Source organism: Rhamphochromis longiceps, linkage group LG16 (assembly GCF_057381845.1).
Source record: "Rhamphochromis longiceps isolate RC_006_pf linkage group LG16, R_longiceps_female_GT1.1, whole genome shotgun sequence".
Classification (NCBI taxonomy): Eukaryota; Metazoa; Chordata; class Actinopteri; order Cichliformes; family Cichlidae; genus Rhamphochromis; species Rhamphochromis longiceps.
In genome coordinates, this window is record NC_140572.1 from 23,797,332 (window position 1) to 23,824,313 (window position 26,982).

The 26,982-nt window shown below is 39.2% G+C and overlaps 3 protein-coding genes across 5 annotated transcripts; 1 reads left to right on the top strand and 2 right to left on the bottom strand.

The window, feature by feature from the left end:
• Positions 1–364: 364 nt before the first annotated feature.
• Positions 365–17,055, bottom strand: col28a2a (collagen, type XXVIII, alpha 2a). Its single transcript, XM_085385579.1, has 36 exons — positions 16,873–17,055; positions 16,559–16,696; positions 15,732–16,306; positions 15,072–15,092; positions 14,862–14,921; positions 13,855–13,908; positions 13,117–13,161; positions 13,007–13,033; positions 12,881–12,925; positions 12,707–12,751; positions 11,743–11,796; positions 10,823–10,891; positions 10,669–10,737; positions 10,459–10,527; positions 9,034–9,102; positions 8,189–8,257; positions 7,991–8,059; positions 7,597–7,665; positions 7,414–7,485; positions 7,259–7,327; positions 7,105–7,176; positions 6,843–6,911; positions 6,659–6,727; positions 6,511–6,579; positions 6,327–6,395; positions 6,124–6,192; positions 5,892–5,960; positions 5,621–5,689; positions 5,452–5,532; positions 5,308–5,343; positions 5,185–5,221; positions 3,574–4,131; positions 3,199–3,488; positions 2,860–3,103; positions 2,043–2,219; positions 365–1,948 (listed from the first exon to the last, which is right to left on the bottom strand). Exons 2-36 carry the CDS (start codon positions 16,686–16,688, stop codon positions 1,941–1,943), a joined length of 3,666 nt encoding a protein of 1,221 aa, XP_085241705.1. The 5' UTR covers positions 16,689–16,696; positions 16,873–17,055; the 3' UTR covers positions 365–1,940.
• A 3,048-nt stretch (positions 17,056–20,103) lies between these two features.
• Positions 20,104–23,249, top strand: LOC146651166 (ATP synthase F(1) complex catalytic subunit beta, mitochondrial-like). The gene is made up of 10 exons (XM_085384884.1): positions 20,104–20,261; positions 20,777–20,950; positions 21,032–21,206; positions 21,390–21,511; positions 21,621–21,805; positions 21,932–22,090; positions 22,178–22,300; positions 22,384–22,596; positions 22,696–22,897; positions 23,003–23,249. Exons 1-10 carry the CDS (start codon positions 20,156–20,158, stop codon positions 23,098–23,100), a joined length of 1,557 nt encoding a protein of 518 aa, XP_085241010.1. The 5' UTR covers positions 20,104–20,155; the 3' UTR covers positions 23,101–23,249.
• On the bottom strand, positions 22,605–26,719 carry LOC146651167 (coiled-coil domain-containing protein 89). Of its 3 annotated transcripts, none has more exons than XM_085384887.1 (8): positions 26,630–26,719; positions 24,944–25,416; positions 24,667–24,797; positions 24,465–24,601; positions 24,289–24,365; positions 23,570–23,669; positions 23,392–23,485; positions 22,605–22,857 (listed from the first exon to the last, which is right to left on the bottom strand). In XM_085384887.1, the coding sequence occupies exons 2-7, from the start codon at positions 25,411–25,413 to the stop codon at positions 23,399–23,401; spliced, it is 1,002 nt and encodes a 333-aa protein (XP_085241013.1). In that variant the 5' UTR covers positions 25,414–25,416; positions 26,630–26,719; the 3' UTR covers positions 22,605–22,857; positions 23,392–23,398. The 3 variants fall into 3 exon arrangements, with proteins under 3 accessions (XP_085241013.1, XP_085241012.1, XP_085241011.1); XM_085384886.1 differs by having other exon boundaries at positions 26,525–26,712; XM_085384885.1 differs by having other exon boundaries at positions 26,498–26,712.
• Positions 26,720–26,982: the final 263 nt, after the last annotated feature.

Below are 26,982 nucleotides of genomic sequence, written 5' to 3' on the forward strand. Positions count from 1 at the left end.
AACAAAACAAAACAAACAACAACCAACACCAGGGGAAAACAACAAAGCTTTATATTGAAATTATAATGTAATTATAATGTTGAGTTGCTTACATTTTAAATTGGGATAATATTTTTGTGAAAACTTTTGAAAACCTATACTATTTGCGTGTGTGTTTATGGTATCATATGCTCTGGATTTTCAATTTTACTGATTAGGATTTTATAAAACGGCAGTACAGAATCCACAAACTGGCAAAATACAATTGGTAGTTATACCAGTTTCCACTAACTGACATTATCCTATTTTACTGCAGACACATCAACATAAATGGAATTAGTGGAAACAATTGTAGTGCTTAAGTTAATAGATGCAAAGCAAACAATCATCCTTTTTGATTTTATTATTAAAATGTTTTTAAAAATCACCTGAGATATACAGACTGCTCAAATCAACATAACTTAAATGAATAAACTGCAGAAAACCTCAATCTTTACAAGAAGATCTGATCTCCAAAAGTTAATTCTGTTCATCTGGACGTAGTTTTTTGTGGGAGAAAGGTTTCGTCACTCATCCAAGTGACTTCTTCAGTCTCAGCTGACTGCAGGTTTCCCTGATCTTATAAACAGTACATTTGCATAATGACTGAAACCAGCCCACTGAAGGAACAATGGGCTGGGAGGTCAGTTCCTTAATCTTAATTATGCCAATTCTCATGACCATTGATCAACAACCACTGACCAAAACCCACTGATCAAAGACAACTGATCAATGGCCATGAGTATCGTTCACAGAGAGTTGGGGAATGGCTGCAATCACAGCATTGTAAGATGGCGAAAGATGTACAGAGTATCAGAGATGGTCTTTCCCTTTTCACGTAAATGGCCTCCTTGACTCCGCGCTCAAACCAGTGTTCCTCCCTGTCCAGGATGTGTACATCCTCATCATTGAAAGAGTGTCCACTGGCCTGTAGGTGTAAATAGACTGCAGAATCCTGGCCTGACGAGGTAGTTCTTCTGTGTTGTGCCATCCGCTTCGCCAGAGGTTGTTTGATTTCCCCGATGTATAAATCCTGGCAATCCTCCTGGCACTTAACAGCGTACACTATGTTACTCTGTTTGTGTTGGGGGACCCGATCCTTGGGGTGGACCAATTTTTGGCGCAGCGTGTTTTGGGGTTTAAAAGCCACAGAGACCTGGTGTTTAGAAAATTCATGAGAATGTCATGAGGATTTGCATAATTAAGATTAAAGAACTGACCTCCCAGCCCATTGTTACTTCAGTGGGCTGGTTTCAGTCATTATGCAAATGTACTGTTTATAAGATTGGGGAAACCTGCAGTCAGCTGAGACTGAAGAAGCCACTTGGATGAGTGACGAAACCTTTCTCCCACAAAACGCTACGTCCAGATGAACAGAATCAACTTTTGTAGATTTACTTTCCTGGATGATTGAGAATGCATCAAGAAGAAGATCTGATCTGCAGCAGACCTCTGGAAGCAGGACACATGTAGTAAAACACCTTTGTTACTTTATTACAGCTGCCAGTTTTACCCATGTGGACACATTGCAATAGAATCAGGAAAAACCAACAGGAAAACACAAAAGTACTCAAAACACATATATCAGCATCATATAAAACATTTCACTAATGCTGTTTTACTCTAAATATATTCAGCATATATAAACTGCATATCTGGGTGAGGTATAAGAATAATCCATAGAAGTTTAAGCCTAGGAAGGACAATACAATATCGCCGAGGTAAGAAAGGCTTTTTAATAAAATAAAAGTCAATCTGATTTTGTTTCTGTTAAACCAGGAACATGTCAGCTGTCTTTCTATTTATTAAAAATATTTTTGTGTCTAAGGCCAACTGTGACACAAGAGTCACAAGGCATCTCATTAAAATGAGGAAAGCTGAAGGTTGTAGAGCTGGACTCCTAGTGATGCTGTTTCCTCCTTTTATCCACCTGAAATGGACAATGAAGTGACAAAATGATACTCACAGAAGAAACACCAATAAACAAAAATGCACATTTACTGTTTAAAATCTACAGATTTTACCTCTTCTGAGCAGAACGCAAGTCTTCTTGCATTCATCTTCTGTTTCGTAACGGTTGCCATTTCCACCACAGTCTCCGTACCAGAACTGTGCACAAGCATTGGCCTGCTTGTCATAATACCAGCGTATGATATAGTCTCGGCAGGTGCCTTGGTCCAAGCTGAGGTCACAGCGGGGATCTAGACGAGGGAATGGTATGTGAGACACATGTTTACTAAAAAAAACATTTATGTGCTAGAAGAATAGACTTAGCCCTTTCCCGACAGAGCTAACGCTGATAGATTCAAGGTTTCTTAAAGTGTATAGTCAAAATTAGTTCTTGCAACAAGACATTGATACCAAGCTCATCAGCAAAGCTACAAAAAAAAAAAAAAGGCTAAAAAGAAAAGAACCAATGTCTTTTAATGGCCCAATGGAAATGAAGATCTTGACCCTCAACTGAAATGCTGTGACAGGACCTTAAAAGAGATGTGTACAAATGAATTTCTGCAAATTTAACATACTAAAGAAAAACTGTAACAGTTGGGCCAAAATTCCAAAATGATGTGAGAGACTAATAAAGTTATACAGAAAACAGCTGCTTTAAGTTATTGCTACTAAACTTTTACAAGTTAGACTGCAATACTGCACAGAGTCCCCTGAAATCTTCCCTTTTCACGACTCTACTTTGGAGAATTTCCATGTACTACAACCCCACACTGCTTACAACCTTTTTTTTTTTATTAACACAGTGTATTGATTTGCCTCAGCAGGTAATTTTCATTTAGTTTTTATGTTTTTCTTTCTGTGACATATCCAGTACAGGAGTGTGGTACTCACCTCCAGGCTGAACTGGAATCACCACAGGCTGTAACTGATTTGAGTTTGAGGAGGAACTTGAAGTCAGTGTTGATGAAGATATTCCAGATACAGATGATGATGAAGATGATACAACAGTTGTTTTGGACACAGAACTTTCTCTACCAGGTGATATAAATGTTGTTTTGTTGACTCTAGACAGATGCTTGTCACCCCGCACGTGAGCCCTTAAATCTAAATCTTCACCATCATCATCCTCTGTTACCTGTGTGAAACAGCAGCACAGTGTTTCAATATTGCAATAAATACATTTACTGTAAGTAACAAAGTATTATGTAATTAAAACAGTGACGACGAGACCTGAACAGGAAGAGGATCGGCACTGATGGGCAGTGTGAAAGTGTCTCCACGGCCACGGCTGTTGGTGTGTCTATGGTTTTGGATTTCTTCTTCATAACTGTTCCCATATCCATTGTTTCCAAAAATGTAACCATTGTTGCCATAGCTATTATAGTTATTAGTAGTTGCTCCATTATTTCCACTAACACTAAGCCCATTGTTACCATTCCGGTGTCCATTGGTAATGTGATTGTAAATAAAGGCACCATTTTCATCTTCACAGAACTGGCTGACAAGTTTGGACTCCAGTGCTGTGGAAAAATGAAAGAAAAAGTGGGATTATTAGGCATTTTAAATCTCCTCACGATATTTAAAGTATCTGGCTTTGACTTTCACCTGTTAGCGTGTTGAAGTCATCAATGAGGTACACGTGTTCACTGTCTGGGTCTGAGGCTATAAGATTGAGTTCCTGTAAGAACTCAGCCTGGGTTGGATCAGAGGAATTGACAATTCCCAGGGCGTACATCTCAATGTTTGCAGCGTGAGCCTCCCGCACAGCTACATCAAGCTTGACAGGCTCTCGTTTGTCAGTTTGACCATCAGTGATGACGATGGCTACTTTTCTGACACCGGGGCGGGCGCTGAAGAAAGCCTCCTGAGTCGCCTTTCTAATTGCAGTGCCAGTGTAAGTGCCCTCTCCCATGTAAAGCATTTTTCTGATCGTCTGCTTGATGTCCTGCTTGCTGATGTAGCGAGCCAAGTTGAATTCTAAATGAACATCCAGACTGTAGAGGACCAGGCCAATTCTGGTGGCGTTGCGGCCAACTGTGGTCCGATCCACTAACCTTGTGACGAAATCTTTGATGATCTCAAAGTTCTCAGGCCCAACACTCTCTGAGCTGTCAATGACGAAGACAAGTTCCATTGGCCTTTCCTTGCACTTGATGCCACATCCTGAAAAGGTATAAAGTGCAGTTAGTACATGACTGCTTTATTGCACATGTGCAGTTTATGGGCAAAGGCAGACCATCAGCGGCTACTCATACTGGCACAATCTGCAATAACAATAAACCCTCTTAAACCTAGGAGTGTTGCTTCTGCAGCTGGTTGCTATGATGGCACCTGCAGTTCATCCAGTGGCCACTTGAGGCTGGCTCCATAACTGAGTCAGTCCCTACAGACTCAAATTTCAAAGTAACCAACTTTACAACAAAAATATGCATGTTGACAGTCTGGTACAAACAGATTTTGGTCTTTATAGCTAATTTTCCTCTTTTAGCTATTAAAATGATAAACAAGCTAGGGTCAGGCAACTTTATGACAAGTAGGTGTCGACTAGGCCACTAGCTAGTTCTTGCCTCAGCTAATACAAGTTCTCGTGGATTTGCAGTGTCAGTGGAATATTTTTATTCCAATTTATTCTGAAGATACCATGGCTAATTATAGTTTTTAATTTACTAAAACCCTGTTTAAGAAGTCTTCACTCCAGGTTTTGCGAGTGCAATTCTAGCATTTTCTGTTTTATCTCACTAGTGCATGTATACTGTATACAGATGATCTAATGCATTTGTTAAGCACTGCAGTCTTTACATGCACTTTGCTTACTAAACAGAATAGTATTAAGTACTTTAACCTGTCATCAAAACATTTTAATTTCTTGTTCAAAACATCCATAGATGTTTGACTAAGTTTAAACTAGAGGGGCACATACTGAGCACATCCTCCATCAGTGCCAATGTCAGTGCTCCGTGTTGCATTGTAAAGGCATTTAAAGTCTATGGTTTAGAATGCAGACATTCAAAAATACAGACAAACAAATGGCATAATCATATATTTTTTGGCTGCTGCTTTGGCAAACTAATAAAATACCAGCATGACAGTAATGAATTCAAAGCTCCTCTGCACACAGATTTAAAAGATTTAATTGCAGATTTTACTTTGCCACATTGTCTGTTTCTACACAATTGTTTATTAATCATTATTAAAATAGACAAGGCTCAATCTTACCACAGATTTCTTTGATCAGCTTAATAATTTCTTCTCTCTGAAAAATATGGAAAACATATGTCAGTGGAAAATGTTTTTACTTTTTTGAATGGCCCCAAAAAAATGTTGAATTACTGAACTTACAGTGAGGCTTGGTTCTCCCTTTTCTCCAGGCCTTCCCTGTAATTTGAAAAAGGATGAAAAACAACATTCACGTTTCAGTTTTGTGCTGTTAAAAACACATATATGAGTAATTTATTTACTCGTTGTTATTTTGGTCTATTTTACCATTTCACCAGGGACTCCAGGATCTCCCATGTCTCCTTTTGTACCCTTTATCCCCCTCTCACCCTGTAGTCCACGATCACCCTATCATAACAGAAGAATAAATTATCAGTCAGAGACCAAGTAATCCGACATCAATAAAATATTTGAAAGCAGCATGTAAATTCATCACTTTTTCTCCAGGAGGCCCATCTCCCCGAGGCCCTCTAGGCCCAGTCATGCCTTGCGATCCTGGCTCACCCTGAAATTAGACTGTGTTATTCACTGAATCATACAGAAGAGATCCAAACTCAAGAAAGGTCATAAATTATTTTTGTGTTTATCCTGCGGCCGGTTTGCCAGGCAGTTCACTTGTGAAACATGTCAGCACCAATAAAATGCCGCTTCACTCTTTCATATACAAAAATGAATGAATGAATATACAAAACATATAAAAAACTTACCTTTGGACCTTGAATACCTTCTCCTTGAGGTCCAGTTGGGCCTGGAGGACCTGGCCTTCCAACATTGCCCTTAACACATAGAATTTCAAGTATATTAGTGAATCCATATTCTACACAAAGCAGCACATACATTAAATATGTTCAAAATACAACTTTCAATATTATAATTTGTCAACATTAGAATTAGCATGTAGAATTAAAAACAATTAGATCAAACTGTAATCGCTCTTACTAGTGGTCCCTGTAAGCCTTCTCCTGGCGGACCAGGCAAACCTGGCAATCCTCTAAACCCAATGTCTCCCTGAAAAAGACATGATAGTATAAAACAGGCATCCTTATACATATCAAACCCACCTCCCAAAAAACAGCGATGCAAAAACTATAATAACAGACTAACTAGATTATCCCAGAATCACGTAGCATGTAGGTACAAACCTTAGGTCCAGGAAATCCCACTCCTTCTGGGCCGGGCTCACCTGGTAGTCCTGGCTGGCCTGGAGCACCCTGGATAAAGTACAGAGATTATTCCAGTTTTAGCAACCTTGCACAACATTAACTAATTACAGAGTTGCAGGAAAAACATTTAGAAATTTGTCATGTCTTGGCAGTTGATACTAACCATAGGGCCAGGGATGCCTTGGCCTTTTGGGCCAGCAGGACCTGGTAAACCTGGATAGCCGCGATCACCCTGGTACAACAAATTCAACAATGAGGCCCAAACCTTTGTGTTTTAATCAGTGCGTCTAATAAATTAGGACTGCATTTACCTTTGGACCAGGTAGTCCATGGCCTGTTTCTCCAATAGGACCAGGTGGGCCAGCGGGACCAATATCACCCTGAACGCAAGACAGTTAAGTCTGACTACAGCAACAGTTTTTTGATGCATTATGTTGCATCAGACTACACTGGTGGATGCTTACCAAGATCAGTGTAAAGAGAAAATTTATTTACCTTTGCACCTGCTATGGACCGTCCCTGCTGCCCTGGCATGCCCTGCTGGCCTGGTATCCCGCGTTCGCCCTGGAAGGAAGTTGTTGAGGAACTTAAGATCCTATTCACACTTGTCTTTATTTTAACAACAAGTGTGCTGCCAACAACTGGTAGAAGACTCTTTTTTTTGGCTTCGTTCAAAGTTTGGGTTAATGTGTATACACTATCACGGACGCTTTGTACCACAGTAAGATATTATCATCATGTTCTGTGAAATTCTTACTTTTGGTCCAGATGGTCCTGAGACCCCAGGAGGTCCATGTAACCCACGGATGCCCCTAACACCCTGGTCACCCTGGGAGTGAATACCAAATATATTTTGTGAGTAGCATTAAGAAAACTGTGGGATACACAAGACTACTGAATTATAAACATACCTTCTCGCCTTGAGTGCCAACTCCTTGTGGCCCCTCAGAACCTTTTAAACCAGGCAAACCAGGCTCACCCTAAAAGAACGAATGGGTTTATTCAATAAATAATAAGACTTTTTTTCATAACCATTGTTAAAATGATCAGTCAGATACTGCTTTACCTTCTGCCCTGGAGCTCCATCTTCTCCTGGCAGACCAGGCAGGCCACTCACTCCTGCCGCTCCAGGTTCTCCCTGTAACAGCAGAATGTTTTCACATCCAGCTTTTGCTGTATTCAGTACTGTTTTATGCTGCTAGACCAGGATTAGCCTGACACACTTTGTTCAGGAAATGTCTTATCTTACCTTTGGCCCAGGTTCACCAACACCTGTCTCTCCTGGAGCTCCATGCTCTCCTGGTAAACCTTGGTCTCCCTTTGAAGAGAAGTCATATTCTAGTCATATCCTACCACGTTTAATTAAACTTAAATCTGAAAACTTAATATTTCAGATTTAATAATAATTCTAAATTTGAAATATTTTACCTTTTATTTTATTCATTTGTAGTAGTTTTAATTTTCTGCTGTCTCTGTTTGATAACTATGGCAAGCAGCTAAATTATTTTGTCCTGATATAACAGGACAGGGTAAAGTTAGTTCTAGACTGACCGGGAATCAAGTTCTTATCTTGTCTGCGTGACTAAAGTAAACAAGTAAACCCGAATAATCTGAATATGCATCTTAAGGGTTTTTTAACAAACCTTGGGCCCAGGTAGACCTTCTCCTGGAAGACCTCTGACTCCTGGAGGGCCTCTTGGTCCTTCATTTCCCTGTACAATAATAATAATGATTCTAGGGTTATTTTAATGTGTGGTGCTACTGCATTCCAATTCCTCAGCATATGTGTCAGAACAAATAAAGGCAATCAAATAGCATTTAGATAAAGATGTCGCCCTGACCTTTTCTCCCTGTATGCCCACTGCTATTGGTCCAGTTGGCCCTGGCAATCCTGGTTGGCCCAGTTCTCCCTGGGAATAAACCATCATAATCATAAATACTTACTGTTAACATTCATGTGTTCACCCAGTGTTAGCTGTAGAAGAGAGGGTGAATGGAAACCTTTCCTCTTTTGTGATCCCTGAGATTTTTTTGTGCACTTTGCATTAAATTTGTGTCCTTTTGGTTTCCCTTTCATTAATAAAGATTTAAAGTTGATTTTGATTTCAGGGAATCACTATTGTTGCACAAAAGTATGCAGGCCCAGTCTCAGCCTCCCGGTGGGTTTTAGTTTGTTCCTGAAAATGCTAGAATTAGTATTATAGTGTATAGGAAACTCATATCGTGAGAAAGACTGTAAAGATCAACAGCAATGCAAACAAAAACTCATTTTTATTTTATAGATTACACTTCATCATATCCTGTACACACATACAGAATATGGTTATGTACAGTAAGTTCCCAGACTCATTTTATCTTCATATACTGTATTTTCACATTTGTTGTGTTTATCAACCTTTTTTCAGGTTAATAAATGTTTAACTCACAAGCAGCCAATGAAAGATTGTGTTATAGCTACCTAACTGTATAGTATATAGTGCAGCCCTGCTGTATGCACTACCGTTAACATTCCCACAGTAACCAGATGTTTAATCTAACGCACTCCTGTATTTTGCCTCACTCAGTCACAACATTGTAGCCTAAAGGACTTCTAGAGTTTCCCCTTGTGGATTTCATTAGAGCCTTTGTTGTGAACAGTCTTTGTTGTTGCACTGAATTTTCTTAATTAACTTCATTTACAACCCACCTTTTCTCCTTTGATGCCTACACCCTGCTGTCCCCACGGTCCCCTGGGCCCTGGCAGCCCTCGATCCCCCTGTAGACCAAAGTCAGGTTAATTCCATTAGTCAAGATTGGGTCACAGCCAAATCCCACTGTTTCAGTAAAGCATGGCAGGAGGGCATGTTTGCTCCTGTTGCTGAGTGATTCACAATGATCCCATGACCCAGGAATGACATGTTTTTGTTTGTTTGTCTTTCTGACAATTTTTGAGTGTACAATACTTTTATCTAAACTAGTGTTTGTTCATTTAAAAAATCTGAATGGAGAGGAGGTTTTTTCTCAATAGGATGGTATAGTAAAAAGTATAATCACCAGAAAGTCTGAAAGCGATTAAAACTGCTTGAGGACATTTCAGTGTTAATTCCCTCAACAAATAAAACTGCTTTTAGAATTCTTTACACAGAAACTTCAACAACTTTATAAAGAGAGTGTTGCTAACATTATTTTAGGTTTTTACTCTTACTCGGTTATTATACTGTTTTTACTTCGCTGTGGTTAGGTTGTTTTCTTTGCTGCTACACAGTAAGACCTGCTGTCATTAGTATTAACATGTCTTGCTAAGCCCTTGGTTGAATCCCAGCTATCTCTATTTGAATGAGACGTCTGCTGTGTGTTTTAAAATGCAGCATGTGGCAGCATGGGGAAAACATAGTTTTTAGGCTTAACAACAGAGTGTGTATACACGCTTGAGTGAACGCCTGTATTGTGAGTCAGTGAGCTGGAACAGAGGCTGATTTTGACAGATGTGTATCAACTAGTTACCTGAGACTGAATCATACACTCTTTGTTTCTTTTAGTAATGCTCGCTGAGGAGCTTATTTAATCACAATTTATGTCTTTGTAACCTTCAGATACAGCAAATGATTCATGGAATATTTACTGTAATAGATTTTGAAGTTGGTAATGATGAAAGTAGTTAGTTTAAAGATCATTATAATGAAGGCAGATTATCTGCAGCACTCATTTTGTCTAGTAGTGTGAGATCAGAGGTGTGTTTTCAGTGTCGTGATATAGAGGTGAAGCACTCTCAGATTAGTTCAGATCAATATTTTGCCATATTTCTTATGGTTTCAAAATAGTGTTTTCCTCCTCTATTTGCAAGATTATGCAAAACTACCAGTGTCACATTTATCAAAAATTGGGGAGAAGTGGAGCATGGCTGAAGAAAGAACCTATTAAAATGGGCTTTGGTTCAGGTTTGTTTTTCCTCCAAAATCTGCGATTAATAAATTATATCTTATCTTAAATGCAATGTAGGACATTTGCCTTGGTGGAGGATACACTAATAATGTTTAATATTTTTTCAAAAATATCATTTGTCTTTCACTCGCCTGCCTTTTAAACACAACCCCAAATTTTTTATTCTCTAATGATAGATTTAAAGAAATACCTTTGGCCCAGGAAACCCTTCACCTTGGGGTCCTTTTCCCCCTTGAACACCTTGTGGTCCTTGCGCCCCCTGTAAAGATAATCAGCGTACAATATAGCTAGCTGTAAGTCAAAATACAGACTTTCTTCAGAGAGCAGATCTCCCACTAACACCAACACTGACTTCACAGCTATAAAACTGTAGCACAGACTCTGATGCTTCTGAACTTACAGGAAGGCCGGGTTCACCCACTCCTGGAGGACCATGAGGACCTGGTCTGCCCTGGAATCCCATGTCACCCTGAAGAGAAATATTAGTGCAAATTAGTCACCCAAACACAATCACGACGATCAATATTCAGAGGAAAGTTCATAACATGACTTGCTTTTGGTCCAGGAAGCCCAATACCAGTCTCCCCTTGAATTCCTGGAGGGCCGGATGGGCCCCGTTCACCCTGTATTCACAAACATATTATTTAAACAACTGTATGTTGGACTTGCAAGCATTAGCATATAGACGTACTGAACGACAATGTTTATATCTCTCATCGTTTGTTACCACTTAATTTAAACCTTTAGTAGCTTGGTTTCATTGTATGAAAAAGATGGAAAAAGGACTGAAATGTTTTATTTTTTCCTGTGTATAAGGTTAAGAAGGCCCAAAGGTCATTACTACATCAAAGGTGACTCTCAAAGTTGGGGTAATGGTAGCTGTTATCTAAAGATAAGAAGAATAAGCTCAAAATCATGTAATCACTTAGACTGTTTAATAAAGTCTCTGTCTACAGTTTTAATCTGAACTGATACAAGGAATTAATACAAAGACTTGTCTTACAGCTACTCGACTTGCTTGTGTGCTTGCACAAATTGCATAGGGACCACCAAGACTCCTTGTAATCTTTCCAAATGCATACAGGTCCTCACATGGTGAGACACTGAGCATACACAGACTTTCCATGTGTGTTATTAAGTGCAAGCCTTGTTGGAAAAGCTGAAGATGGTGTGGGCACCCCATAATCTGTATTTAGACACAGGATATGGGCCATTGGGAGAGCCTAGAGTGAGACTTTTTCATTATGTTTTTTTCCCTGAGCTCCTGAATGGAAGTAATGATGGGGAAGACATTGGCTCATTGCCAAGTCTTCACGCAGGGGTCTATTAGAAGACAACCGGCTTCTGTGTTATAGAGTTATTACCGAGGTAGAAAAACTCTAACCTCTTGTTTATACTCAACATAAGAGGAAATGCAAAGGTCACAGCAGATGTGCATGGTAGGATAAGTAAAAGTTGTCAGAAAGTGGCAGACCTGCTTTCCCTGGGGGCCCTCAGGTCCCCTGTCTCCATGCGGTCCTGGTAAACCCTGGATAAGAACAGCATACGGTGACTGATCATCACTTGAAATATCACAATATTGTGGGTGTGCAGTTCAAATCAGTTCAAATGTTGACACAAACATTTGAACTGTTTAGTAAATGGAGCAAAAAACAGCGTTACTAAATGCTAATTGCTAAAGTGCATAACAAAACAAATTCAAAGGTAATAATCCAAAAGAATGCAGGACATGAAATGGTTAAGCACCAGAAAAAAGAAACTGACAGGATTTCAAATGAAGCTTATGTGTAAGTTTAATAAGGAAAATCTGTAATCACTCATCTGCCTGCTTCCCTGTCCCTATCTCTGCTGAACCTGGTCACTCACAGCTCTATCCAAATCTCCATCTTCATCTTCGCCGGCACCAGTGTCTAGACTCCAGGAGATCCTGTCTTTATTCCTATCACTGCAGGCATTCTGTTACGATGGGTTATCATTAACTAATTGCCAAATAGCTCAACTAAATGCTATATTTCAACAAATCATCTTCAATAATTCCTAATGGTCTATCCTTTTTAAAACACACAAAGCATCATTTACAAAACAAGACACAAGTGAAACAAAGCTCAGGTGTGAAAAATCAACCACACCACAAACCTGTGATGCCAGATGATCACAGGGAAACAAAAGCAGCAAGTACAAACAAAACAACACAAAAAAATGATGCTTCATGATAAAATTAGGGGAAGAAAACAAACAGGTGACACTAAGGCATGAAGGCTACTACTGAACAAGATGACAAAGACAGGAGAAAATATGAGTTGCAACTAAAAACTGATGAAAAACAGTGATGAAGACAGTACCCACTGATTCTGAGGTATAACACTTTGCTGCTCTGTTTTGTCTGCTTATTAAGTTGCTTATTAAATTTATGTTAAGACACATGAATTCATACTAACCTGCAGGCCTCGGGGTCCTCTTTCTCCTATTGACCCCTCAGGACCCTGAAACACATTAAACAACCATAGGAAACAGACCATAAACCCAATTACCATATACACAATTAGTAAAATCCATTAAATTGAAAATGTTAGTTAATGTTAGAATGTTTAATACCAAGAGCAATGTCATACCCTGTCTCCTTTGATTCCTGGAGTGCCACATTCACCCCTCTCACCCTGCGCAGAAATTACAAAAACAGTTCAGGCTTCAATTCGCTCCAAAACATCCCACCACTGTTACTAATCTAAATTTCATACCTTATCTCCTCTGTAACCTGGTTTTCCCTGCAAATAAACATGATTGAGACGCCATGTGTGAACAAGTTTCAGAAACAATGAAGATGCTGATCACAAATAGTGTCATTTACCTCTGGACCCTCTCGCCCGGGTACTCCACTTAATCCTGCTTCACCCTTAGGTGGGATTAGAAACAGGTTTAGAAACAAAAATGGATACTTGTACATTATTAGTGTGTTAAAGCAATTCAGATAATAATTCTGAAATAATTTAGAAAGACCTCATAGTCACTATACTTAATGGAAGCCAGTAAATAAAAGTTAAGATTAAGAAAGACAACACAGACATTTCATAGTTACAATGTAAATCAATACTAGCATGTAAAGCAATGTTGGAAAGATGTAAATGTAGTTCTTAAACATTTTAATTACAAAGTAGCTCTTAATTACAAGACGTAAACATGGGTTGAAAGCTCTGCAAGCATTTATAGTCATGGAAAAAATGTCTGCTATTATACAAAATGCATGTTTATCATCATAGGCACTAAAGTTACCCTTATGAACCTAATTTCTTACCTGCTGTCACCAGTATATTAGAGGTAAGGAAGAGCAACAACAGATTGTTATTCACATATTTTTAAATACAAGGTAATATGAATATGAGGAAAATAAAATCAGACCTAATATTGAACCTTGTGGTACTCCACTGGACACAAGCGAAGAAGTGAATTAAAAGCACGAGTTTTGTAAGTTCAGGGAAGCCTAACGTCTTTTTGCAAAAGACGGAAGTATTAAGTATCTCATGAATATTTCTGCAAGCTAAGAGCTTAACATTCAGAGCAGTCAACATATCTATCAAAGGGCACACACCTTTTGCCCTTTAGGCCCCGGGGCTCCATCATCACCAGGGCGACCTTTCTTTCCCTGGAAAATGCAACAAAATCAAGATAGAGATTTGATAATTTGTTTTGTAAATTTTGCATTCTTGTTGCTGTGCACAAAATGACTTCAGCAGATAACACTATGACCTTTAACCTCAACCAAGTTGTTGCTGAGTAACCGTGTGGAAAAAGGTCAGGGACCTTTCTGACAGATCTGTATGATCGCTGAAAATATGAAACATGAAACATCTTGTCCACATGGCCATAGGTCATTGTTTTGAGCTGCACCTGGATAGTGTGTGTCAGTTATTATTCATCAGAAATCCCTAGTTTGTGGTAATTTTACCAATAAGAGCAATTATGAGAACCTCTTAGTCTGAGTGTAAGAATGTGAAGAATCTCTCTGTGGTGAAAGCACCTGGTCTCACAGTAGTTGTCAGTCAGTAATATGACTGTCTGCCGATAACTTGACCACGTTATCTGAGCAGGAGAAGGGCTTAAACTAAAGTTGTTATGAGTAAAATATGTGAGTATGTGTGTAGAACAGCTCAGATCATCTTGTGTAAGTATTCTTCTATCCTCGTCCCATTGACCATGGCAAGATTAGTGAGATTTACTATGGCCAAAGAATCAGTTTTACAGGAAGCTCTAAATGTGATGCTTCTGTCTTCCATGGGTCACATCCGATGTCACATTAGTATAATAACTAGATGAGGGTAAGTAAATATATTTCTCTTCAAATAGAAGATGAAAGTCTCTGGTCCTTTTTCATTAATCTTCTTTAAGATGGTGGGATTGAACCACCCATCCTCTTTGTTTGTGCAAATGCCTCTAAGCTGCATTTAAAAAGCAAGCAATTATCCCGTCTGAACAAAAACGACACAGCAATCATAACTAAAATATCAGGTTCGTATAAAATGTTTCTGAAATCCTTCTCACCGATGAGTGCGACACTTCAAAGAAAACTCATTGCTTATGGTGTATTTTCATACTTACTGCAGGCCCACTGGGTCCTCTCTCTCCTTTGTCACAAGCACATCTCTGAGCCACTGGGCACTTCAAAGAGCAGAGATACGATTATTAAACTGTGATAAAAGCCATTTTTTAACAGTCAATTAAATTAAATAATTTAGCTACTTAATGACATTTTATTGAATATCAAATATCTACAGTTCGTGTGAGTTAATATTTGTAACTTGTACTTACATCTTCATCAGCTAAGCCAATCTGCAAAGAAAATAGAAATGGACTTGTTGTCAGTTGTACAAACATACTTCAGACACTTATTAGGTTTCTTCTGTTATTGCCAAGATGTGTTGTCTTGATTCAGCATAACTTACGTGTCTACAAGCATTGGTTTTGATAAAAATTTAGGAAATAATGAGATTTTGGTATACAAATCTTAACTTTGCATTATCTATTAACTTTTAAAGTCCTTTAAAATGATGAGTTACAATGAGTGAATGAGTGTGTGTAATAAATAAAGTGGTCAGATGCAATGGAAATGGATATATGCACACCATGTATTATTCCACAGGAAATCTAACCGCCTTAACCCAATTATTAATTTTAATTGTTAAGGCAGTTTAATATCAACAGTAATACAATTAGAGATTACCAGACGGAAAAGAAAATCCTGGGGGCTTTTCCTTTGTGTGTCTTTTTAAAGGTTCGGGAGAAAGGCATAAATCCATAACGGACATGAACATCTTTCATTTGTTTTTTCCACAGCACTGTCATCACTTCATCTCTATAAGATTTCATGAAGCTTGCATATCAATGTACCAACTCCCATTCAAAGCAAATACATCACTTTTCTTTTTTGTTTTGTCTACTGAGAGATGAGCTTTAATGCTAAATACTCACAATTTCAGTGGAGATTTTTTTGACTATGTTATTATCCTGTAAATTATGGAGAAAGACAGAAGCAGGGGAGCTGGCAAGGAGGCGGAGATTAGCAACATTGGCCGGCTCATTGGCTGCTCGGGTGATGCCCAAAGTGAAGAACTTGATGCCCTGGTTTTTGGCTTCAGCAACAGCAGAGAAAATGTCAGGGTTCCTTGGGTGGGAAACACCATCTGTAAGCAGCACTGCTACTTTGATGCTGTGGGGGCTGGATTCTTCCAGGTAAATCTTGGTCATGTTGGTGATGGCGTACGTGGTGTAGGTGCCATGCCCAATGTAGACTATTGGGGCTATTTGGGTCTTGAAATTCTCTGCTCCTCTCCAATCTCTGAAGGTCTGCTCTGTGATAACGTGGCTGCTGTACTGCAGCAGAGCAACTCTCAAACTCAAGCTGCGTCCAGTCTGCAGCCGGACACCTCGGAGTCTGTCCACCATGTTCATGGCAAACTGCTTTTCATCCTCATGATTGTCTTTTGCACTCTCAGAGCTGTCCAACAGGAAGGCAAGTTCCAGGCTACAGTCTTCATCAAGGATGGCTGTGACCACACAGAACAAGTTATCTGATTAACTGATTGACTGCATCTCAATCAATTTGATGAGAAAATGCTGCAATTTTTGTAACAAATCCAAAAATTTATATTGAGAAGATGTAAAAAGTTTTGCAAAATCAGTTGGGGTTATGAATTTGTGTTTCTTATTTTGTTGAAATATACTGCTTAAGTTTTGAGAATGAAGAAATATTAATGCATCACTTTAAAAACTGTCTTCTTTATTCATTTATTTCTTACCTTGATCATTGTAGATATTTGCAGCAAGAGGTTTGGCTCCAGAATTCTTGATGGTTTTCCTCGCTTGGTAAAAGTCTTGGGCCCATATGCTGGAAAGTGCTGTGGCCAGCAGCAGTGGTGTAAGAAACATCCTTGCCCCTTAGAGAATACAGCAACGACAAATTAAAGTCAAAATTACACCGTACAAAAGAGGTCTTCACATCAAATCAGAGTGTAGCAGGTTGTTTTTTGGAGAAATCAAACTCTTAAATGTGACATTTAGAAAGGTAGTAGATCTTTAAAAGTATTAAGAGACTTTCTTCACATTGACTTACAAGCCAGCTTCCTGTGCAATTGCTGCAGTCAGTCCTGTTTTCGGAGTCGTGAAAAATGCAGAATTAAAAAAGGCAGCAGGGTGGGCAGAGGACCAGCAGAGGACAACTAGCACCGTGGGTTGCACTTCATTGATTGTGAAGCAGCAGTAGCGTCAGTTCTGCTGGCAGAAGAGACTAAGAGACCCTCAGACATTCACTCCTCCTTTATAAGGAGGCACCGACAGACCAGATCCAATGGAGCAAGGCCAACACTCCTGCGCTTGCCTGAGGCAAAGAGATCGCTGAGATATGTTTGAAAGAGTGAAGCAATGTAGTGCATGTTTGGTGAACTTGGTATTTTAATGACTACAAATTGAACTACAGAATAACACAGAATTATATTCATCATGTTAAGTAATGGATTGAAATCATTATAGTTACAGAGTTTAATTAGCTGCATTTAGATTCTTCTATAATCATTAATGTCATTAAACTCACTATAGTTAAATAGCGTTATGTTAGATGCTTAATTCTTTGTATTTGCTGTGAGCTCGTAAAATTGGAATGGTTTTAGTGATGTTTTTGTAATTAAATTCCATAAGGGTGTGGGAGGTTCAAAATGTAAAGGCTCTAAAGCCAAATTCCTTGTCACCTTCGGTCTCACTGGGGCTTTGGAATGACCATAACAGTGCTGCCTGTGGAAAAATGGGTTAAAAGGTCCAAGATTTATGTTCGCTTAAATGCCAAGCAATGAAAACCAGTGAAGAGGTGCAAAAAGGTGGCAATCAAATAGAATTTTGATCCAAGTATTCTCCACAAAGAAAGATAGAAAGATTCTGCTTAACTCTGCTTTTATTTGTTTTTAAATGTTTGTCCAATGCTGCCCCTGTGTACCTCTCTGAGCTTCTTCATCCATACATACCTTCCCGGTCCCTCAGGTCGGGAGACCAGCTCCTCCTGAGCGTGCCAAGGACTAATCGTAAGCTCAGAGGGGATCGGGCGTTTGCTGTGGCAGCACCAAAATTGTGGAATGAGTTGCCTTTACATGTTAGACAGGCACCTTCCTTATCTGTTTTTAAATCACGTCTTAAAACATATTTATTTACCTTGGCTTTTAGCACAGCAGGACTTGTTGATGTCTCTTAATATGTTTCTTATTAATTATATTATTTTTAATTTTAAGATATTTTATATGTAATTTAAACTGTTTCCTCTCTGTTTTATATTTGTAGCACTTTGGTCAACATTGTTGGATGTAAAGTGCGTTATAAATAAAGATGCTATGCTATGCTATTCAGAAGCTTCAAATAAAGCTTAAAACCTCCAAGTGAGTGACAGGCACTTCAATTTTCAGAAAATAAATAAAAGGAAACTGCAGGTGGTATTTCACCTTCCAGACCATGAAATATGACCTTATGATATTGCAGAAGCAGAGGTGACCTTTCATTGTGCTCCTGGTGTGGTTTAGAGATGAGGACGGTTCTTGAGGATTCACAGAGCATTCTGCCTGCTGTGCTTAAAGTGAAGAGGCTCTGTATTACAGACCTGCAGGCTAGGAGTAATTAGAGGAGACTTTCTGACACAAAGGAATGCAACACTGAATGATGTTTGGAAAAAAACACACACACTGCATCTTTGGATTATGACAAAGGACAGCCTATCAGTATACTTCGTATGTAGGGTGTATGACTGTAAAGTTCAGGTGTGGTCAAAATGGATTACAAAGAATTCGGTCGATATTTCTGATCTGCAACTGCTTATCCAATGAATGTCACCAAATGGCCTGGCGAGAAAGGAAGGGTGCACCCTGGATATGTTTGCCTGTCTGTTATAGGGCTCACTGAGAAAGACAACTATTCACTTTCATATTCACATGTACCACCAATGTAAAATCATCAGTTAACCTAAACTTGTTGACCAGATGTGCACAGGAAGAGCACCCAAAGTCCAAATGGAAAGGTCCGAAACAAAACTTTTTTTTTTACCAGAACCAAATTTTTTTTTGCCATCCACAAGTCAAGATTTTCCCAGAGGTCTGAATTTTCTTGAGTAAATCTAAATTCCATCCATCTATCCATTCTCTGCCGCTTATTTTTTTTCAGGGTCGAAGGGGGGCTGGAGCCTATCCCAGCTGTCTTGTGGCGAGAGACAGGGTACACCCTGGAGAGGTCACCAGTCTGTCGCAGGGCTAATAAATTTAAAATTTAATTTCAAATAATTCCAAACTTTTGAACTTATAGATGGCATAAAAACTCCAACTTATTTTCATTGGCAGAAACAAGTTCCACATTTCGCAGCACTGTCATATGTTCAGTCTCGGCTGTTGGCTTCATAAAGCATCTCTGCATCACACAGTGTGTTTTTATAAGCTGTAAAATTAGTTATATGCATTACTACTACAGTATCTCTTTCAAAATACACTATCCCAACCTATGTATGCAAGCACAATCTGACCTGAAGAGTTGTAGGGGCCATCTTCACCTTCATTTGATAGGCAAAGACAGACATTAAAGCCAGACATAAAGGCAGGGTGAGAAAGAATGACATGGAGGAAATCACCATGATCCCAAGCCGCTGCAGCTTTTCAGCATTCAGGTTATCCACTTAACCAAGTGAGCAACAGCAGTCCCCCAACAGATAAGATTTGAGGTGTTCCTTCGTACTCATCTCATCATGAATTTTCACAAAATGCTGAATTTATCTAATTTATTAACATGTAATTTTATTACACAAGTTAAATTTAATGGATAGTTTATACAAATAACCTTTTCCTTGATGAATTGTTTGAATAAATAAACCTTTGATTTGATATGTTTCAGTTGCACTTCATTCAAAATTATTGCTTCAATATTATTATAATTAATGCTTGAGAGGGTGAAGAATCATTTTTGTGAGTGAATAAAACTAAACTCCTAATATTAAGCTGGCAAACTAACTTGCAGCCATAATCAGCATTCCTGAGCCTTTTTTATTTACAGTTGACCCCAATTAATAAATACATAAATAAAATTTTAAAAAAAAATCTGCTGACCAATAACTCCCCCTTTAATTAAACTCCCAGTTAAAAATCCAGTCCAAACCTTTCAGTTGGAGTAAATCTATATACAGGGAGTAGTTGGCCTGTGAAGGACTAATTCCCTTTACCTGTATCGCGACTGTATGTTATTGGAAATGTCGGCTCTGCCCTCTAGCGGTGTATGAAGGCATAAAATCAACTCATACCGCACATGCTCAGAAGGGCCCGGTTCAGCGGTTAGAGATCTGCCATAAGCAGAGTGCGCCGTCACCTTCAGCCATCTTAACCATGTTGGGTGCCTTGGGACGGTGCTGCAGCGGGTCTCTGCAGGCTCTGAAGCCTGGCTTCAGCTCTCTGAAGACAATCCCCGGGAGAAATGCGGCTCTCTATTCCAGTAAGTAAAGTTTAAAACTGTGGCCGACTGTCAGCATTATGTGTCGCTTGTTACTACAGCCAGTAGATGCGAACCCGGCGGAACAGGCCTGTACCATCAAGGCTCCATTCATTGAAGATCAGTGGGTATTTTAGCCAAACAAAGGATCTAAAATATGAGCGAACCAGTTATTTAGGCATGTTTTTGCTTCAGGTATTTGTCTTTACTCCTGATATGTTTTACTTCGCTGTCTTCCATGAATGACCTTCGTAAGCGGGTCATTGTTTTGCCACAGACCCTGTGCTCTCGCTGTTCCAAAGTTTTAGTTAGTCTGTGTGCTTCAGTTACAACAGAATACGGAAGTGCATTTAAGAAAACCTAAAAATGTGGCAGTATTTTATAGGCAGGCAGTTAATTTGCCTGCCCTCTAGATGTACTTCAGTTCACTTGCATAGGTTAATTTAGTATGCATGGTCTCTCTGGGAAGCATGAACTGTTGCTGTCATGTGCTGCCATTCATTTCACTGTCCTTTCAGGCAGGGGTTATGCTGCCCCAGCTGCTCAGGCTTCGCTGGCCAATGGCCGGATAGTAGCTGTGATTGGTGCTGTGGTGGATGTCCAGTTTGATGAGGGCCTGCCTCCCATTCTCAATGCCCTGGAGGTGGCAGGCCGCGAGAGCCGGCTGGTGCTGGAGGTGGCACAGCATCTCGGTGAGTGTGCTGAAACGAGCCAGCTCAACGCTCCAGAGTGAATATTTGTCCTTTAATGTCTTTCTTTGTACATTCATTCAGGTGAAAACACAGTCAGAACCATCGCCATGGACGGTACTGAGGGTCTGGTCCGTGGTCAGAAGGTTCTTGACACTGGAGCTCCCATTCGGATTCCCGTGGGCCCCGAGACCTTGGGCAGGATTATGAATGTCATCGGAGAACCCATTGATGAGAGGGGTCCAATTAGTACAAAGCAGTGAGTATTGAAAGGATTCAAACTTTTCCACCCTCTGTGAATATCTCAGCTTTTGTCTGTTTTACTCAAATAAGAGTTAAAATGTGTCTTTACTATTAATGGGTTTGACAGATGATAAAGCACACATGGCACCTGTCTTATTCAATTGTAAGCATGTTTACAATAACAAACATTACTTGGCAGGACTGCTCCTATTCATGCTGAAGCCCCTGAGTTCACTGACATGAGTGTGGAGCAGGAGATCCTGGTGACTGGCATCAAAGTGGTAGATCTGCTGGCACCCTACGCCAAGGGTGGAAAGATCGGTTTGTTGATTTTTTTTTTTTTTTTTTTTTTTTTTATAAAATCCACATTTATTTTTTCACACAAGAATTCCTTGTTAATTTATTATTGTGTATGCGTCATTCCTTAAAGGTCTGTTTGGTGGTGCTGGTGTTGGCAAGACTGTGTTGATTATGGAGCTGATCAACAATGTGGCGAAGGCTCACGGTGGTTACTCTGTGTTTGCTGGAGTGGGCGAGAGAACCCGCGAAGGAAATGACTTGTACCATGAGATGATTGAGTCTGGTGTCATTAACCTGAAGGACACGACCTCAAAGGTCAGAGCCTTTTAACAAGTTAGCTGTTAAAACATACGTAGTCATTGTATTGTAGCAGTAAAAGTTTGGTTTTTAGCTCTGCTGTTGGATTTCAGTTTCCTGGGACTCTTGCATCGTGTTTCTCAGGTGGCACTGGTGTACGGTCAGATGAACGAGCCTCCAGGTGCTCGTGCGAGAGTTGCCCTGACCGGTTTGACTGTTGCAGAATACTTCCGCGATCAGGAGGGACAGGACGTGCTCCTCTTTATTGACAACATCTTTAGGTTTACCCAGGCTGGATCAGAGGTTTGAAATGGAATAAATAAAAAATACTTTTTGTTAGACCTAATAGTTATGTCATCTCACTTTAATATTTATATCATTATCCTTTAGGTGTCTGCTCTGTTGGGTCGTATCCCTTCTGCCGTGGGTTACCAGCCAACACTGGCCACTGATATGGGTACAATGCAGGAGAGAATCACCACCACTAAGAAAGGCTCCATCACCTCAGTACAAGTAAGAATTCCCAGGATGCTAATCCTAATTACATGTCAGCATGCTCTTGTTTTCTGGTTTATTTAAACTGATTTGTATTGCAGGCTATTTATGTGCCTGCTGATGACTTGACTGACCCCGCTCCAGCTACCACTTTTGCTCACTTGGATGCGACAACCGTGCTGTCCCGCGCTATCGCCGAGCTTGGTATCTATCCTGCTGTGGATCCCCTAGATTCAACTTCCCGCATCATGGACCCCAATATTGTTGGTTCTGAACACTACGATGTTGCCCGTGGTGTGCAGAAAATTCTTCAGGTAAGCTGTATGCCATAACAATTTATTAATAACAAACAATCAATACAAAAGGCAAAAACTAATGACTGTTTCTTTCTTTCTTTCTTTTTTTTTTTGTAGGACTATAAGTCATTACAGGACATCATTGCTATCCTTGGTATGGATGAATTGTCTGAGGAGGACAAGTTAACTGTAGCACGTGCACGCAAGATCCAGCGTTTCCTGTCTCAGCCCTTCCAGGTAGCTGAAGTCTTTACCGGTCATTTGGGCAAGCTGGTCCCTCTGAAGGAAACAATCAAAGGCTTTAAGAGCATTCTAGGAGGTAAAGTGCACCACTGATATAAAGACATTTTTTAAATGGCATCAACTTGGTGTGCTTTTTATAGTAATGGTTATTGTTGTTTTTTTTTTTTTTTTTCTCTTCAAGGTGAATATGATGCCTTGCCAGAACAGGCTTTCTACATGGTGGGCCCCATTGAAGAAGTAGTCCAAAAGGCTGAGAAACTGGCCGAGGAACATGCGTAAACGATATCTTTCTGAGGCCGGAAAGTTTTGAGATGAACATTTGTACAGTGTAATTTCTATTTGAGGAACTTCTAACGTGTCATGCTAAGTATGTTTGTTGTGGTTCCATTTCTCTGGAAGATTAAATTTAAAAAAAAAAAAAAAAAAAAGTAAATTTGTGTTGTATCCATGGCTTCTTTTCTTTCTTTCTTTCTTTCTTTTTTTCCCCCCCACCCTTCCCTCGAAATTGTCCACAAACATGCATACTTGTTCACAATAAATAAAAACCATCATACTGATTAGAAAACATACCAGATGTTTATCCAATTATGTGGCGCAGCTTCCTATTCAGCTCCCTTTCCTGTGTGAGGAGGCTGTCACTGTGTTCCTTGAAAGCGTCGAAATCCTGTGAAAATGAAACATTTGGAACATGTTCTCAGCCTCAGTTTGGGCGACCATGAAATTTTGCAGACTGCCTATTTCAATGCACCTCTTTTAGCTTCTCGAACTTTCTCACAGATTGATCGAGAGCAGACTGGAGGGACTTCACTCTTGCATCTTTGTTAACAGCTTCTACTTCACGTGCAAATCTGAAAGTCGAGAACAAACGGAAGATCGCTCTCATTTGTGCTTCAGTCTTTCTGTGCGTGATCCTGGAAATAAATCTTAGTATGCCATGTTGAAGGATGTCGCAATTCCTAAAGTGTGTTAAGAAGAGAGAGGCTCGCTTACAGAAGTAAAAATGAAGGATGCATTTTTACCTTCAGTGTATAAAAGGTGAAGCACACAACTGGAATAGACAAATCACAGAGGAAGGAGTCCCTAAACTAATTGTCTGTATTTATAACTTTTTTCATTTATTTAAGATGATCAAACTTTCTGGCCTTCACTGTCACTGTGATTAAGAAACTTAGATATACCTTGTCATGTTGTAAATTAAAAGAATCGATCAATATAAAAGAATAGCATGAGGACTGCAACACTGGAGATCATAAAGTCTTAGTCCTGCAGTGCTGTAAGTAGCATAACAAAATTTATAGTGCAGATGTTAAACATTCTCATTTGACACTTTAAAGTGATGGCTTGAGGCAAAACTGATACTTCTCTAGTGGGAAGGGCTAAGACACGAGGACAGGAGTAGAGGAGAAAATAAGAAAGTCAGTTAAACTTTAAAGTCTTAGAGCAATGTAACGTGAGCACTGTTAGTACCTCTCCAATGCCTCCAGTTGCACTTTCTTCTCTTCTTTGCATTTTGTCTCCAGGTTCTGGATTTCCTCCTGTTTCTCCTGCATTTAAGAGCAGTTTGTATGTTAATGAAGCCATTCATTCATTCATGAGCATTTGTGTGTGTTTATTAGTTAGAACAATGCTGTTTTTTTATTGACCTGTATCACTTTGCCTCTTTCCATAGAAAGACACAAAAACTTGTCCTTCTCCTTCATGAGACTTGTTATCCTTTCTCTCATTTTGATTTCATTCAAAGCTCGCTGTTCTTCAGCCTCTTGTAGCTGCAGCTTCAGTTCTGTTTGCAGAAAGAAAGACATTATTTTGTAAACTGTAGAGATAGACCTATAGTTTTCTACGCACCTTTGCAGTTGTCCACAGCCTCTTTGTGCTGCTGGTGTGCATCCTGTAGCTCATTGATTAGTGATGTTTCCCTGGCTATATGCAGATTTTCTTGTCCCAGGAGTTCCATCTGGCATCCAGCTAATTTCTCCCTTAAGTTTTAGTGTAAAACAATTCAAAAGAAATTAACAACTATATATTTAATGATTTTTATTACTGTTCAATAATTCTTGTTTTTCAAAAGTCTGAGATTGAATCTCAATAGATTCAAGCATTAGAGTTAATTAGAGTTAATTACCGATATTCCTTTCTCTTGTGTGCATATTTCTCTATCTGCCGTTTAACTTCTTCCTCCAGTTTTTGCACTAACACTTGGCTGTCATGTAACCTCTGTGAGAAAAGCGATTCATTCTCTGACTGCAGCTTTTCGTTTTCGAGTTTTAACTGGCTGTTATGATTTTTATACTCCTCCATGAAAGCAATAATTGCTTGATTGTTGGCAGCTAAATCCATAAATCTTTTCTCCAGTATCTTTGATTTGTTCCTTTCCTCTTCCAGTTCTTTCTGACAGCGTGCCACTTGGTCCTCATGCTCTGCATTGATTTTCTGCAGGGCTTGATATCGGAGAAACACCTCGTCGGCTCTGTTTTTCAGAATGCAGATCAAACTTGACTGCTCATCTACTCTGGACCTCAACATCTTTTCCTCTGTTAGATCCTCCGTGGGAAGACTTTGAAGTTTCCCAGGTGACTTCTGAATGCAGTCCATATGCTGTGAACAAAGGGAAGAAACCTAATGTTAAAACATGGCAATAACTTCTCTCACACCAATCTGACAAGGCAGGCAGCTGTCCATCCTGAGCCTGTGTGTTTAGGCATGTAGACATGGTTAATTCAACCTTCTCCTTAGTTAAAACTCAGCATCAAAATGGGGACGAAAAGCAATTTAAGTATTTTAAGTAGTTCAATTCATGATTCAGCAATTTAAGTAGTTCAAATAACCAGATGACTTGTGGAAAAGCATCTCTGAATGCAGAGCATATTAAAACACTGAAGCAGATTGTCTTGACCATTTTAAATGGGGACAAGTCAGCTGGTGAGTGTATTTAACTCAGGGATGTCAAAGTCATTTTACATCGTTGGCCACAAACAGCCCACTTTGATCTCAGCCAGTGAAACTCCAATTTTAGTCAATGTAAAAAGAAATTTACTACACATTTAATCAATGAGATATCTTAATACAAGACAAAGAAGAGAAATTTCAACAGTATGTCTCAGTTTTTCTACTACATGCGTAGTAATTGAAAGATAATCTGTCAGCATGACTCTTTGGGCTTCAATTGTAAGAAGTAAATGTATAAAATTTCAGTCTATAAGATAATTACTTTGCTGTTACGTGAATGGCCATGGGATGAGATATTTATAATAAGGCAAAGTTGTAAAAGACACCTAACAATATTGGAGCCTTCGCCGGGCTGATTCTGGCCTTACGTTTGACACCCCAGGTCTCACTATTAACTATAGCGGTTAAATGTACTAAGTACAGTGCTATTGTTGTAGAGCAATTGCTCATAATTTTCTTTAAGTACACTATTGGGCTAAATGTACTTCTGCGACTAAACACTTTTAGGTAATTAACGGTTTTAGATACTCTGCGCATCTTAAAAGATCGCTAGCTTATACTTTTTATGTTACCCATCTCTTATTATTCTTTTTTAGCATGTTTCCAGTTTATTCACACACTTAGCTCACTTAGCTTAAATTTATTCCTCATTTAAAGCATTTAAGTAATACAGCAGTACTTAAAGTTAAGAATTGTCGAGAAAGTAAACTTAGTATTAGTTTGAACTAACTTTTTTGTTTTGCTTTTTTAAACACACCTTCACCTCGCTGCCCTCCATCTTCATGTTTTCCTCTGCATTGCTCTGTGAAACTGCCATGTCGAGTTCATATAATACAGATTTTCAGTCACATTTTTTCCGTACCTAACTTCCACTTTTCGTTGAAAATATCTTTTAAAAGTCTCGGTAGTTTCGGTTGCACCGTCGCTAATGGCAACCATCTTTGAACCGCCCTTTCTTCTGATTTATCGAGTCCCACTATTCGGCCGCATGAGGGCGATGTTGAGCTTATTATCGGCCGCCAACTTGGTTAACAGTAGGTTTTCTTTTTTTTTTAAAAAAAACCATTATTATTATTATTTTAGTAGTAGCAGTTTATATTTTTTATTTATTTTTTTTATTTTTTTTGATGATTGCATTTTTCCGTGGCGCTAAATTTGTATATTTTTATTTTAGGGAGATCATTACACCATAATTCCGTTAGTTTACCATTAGAT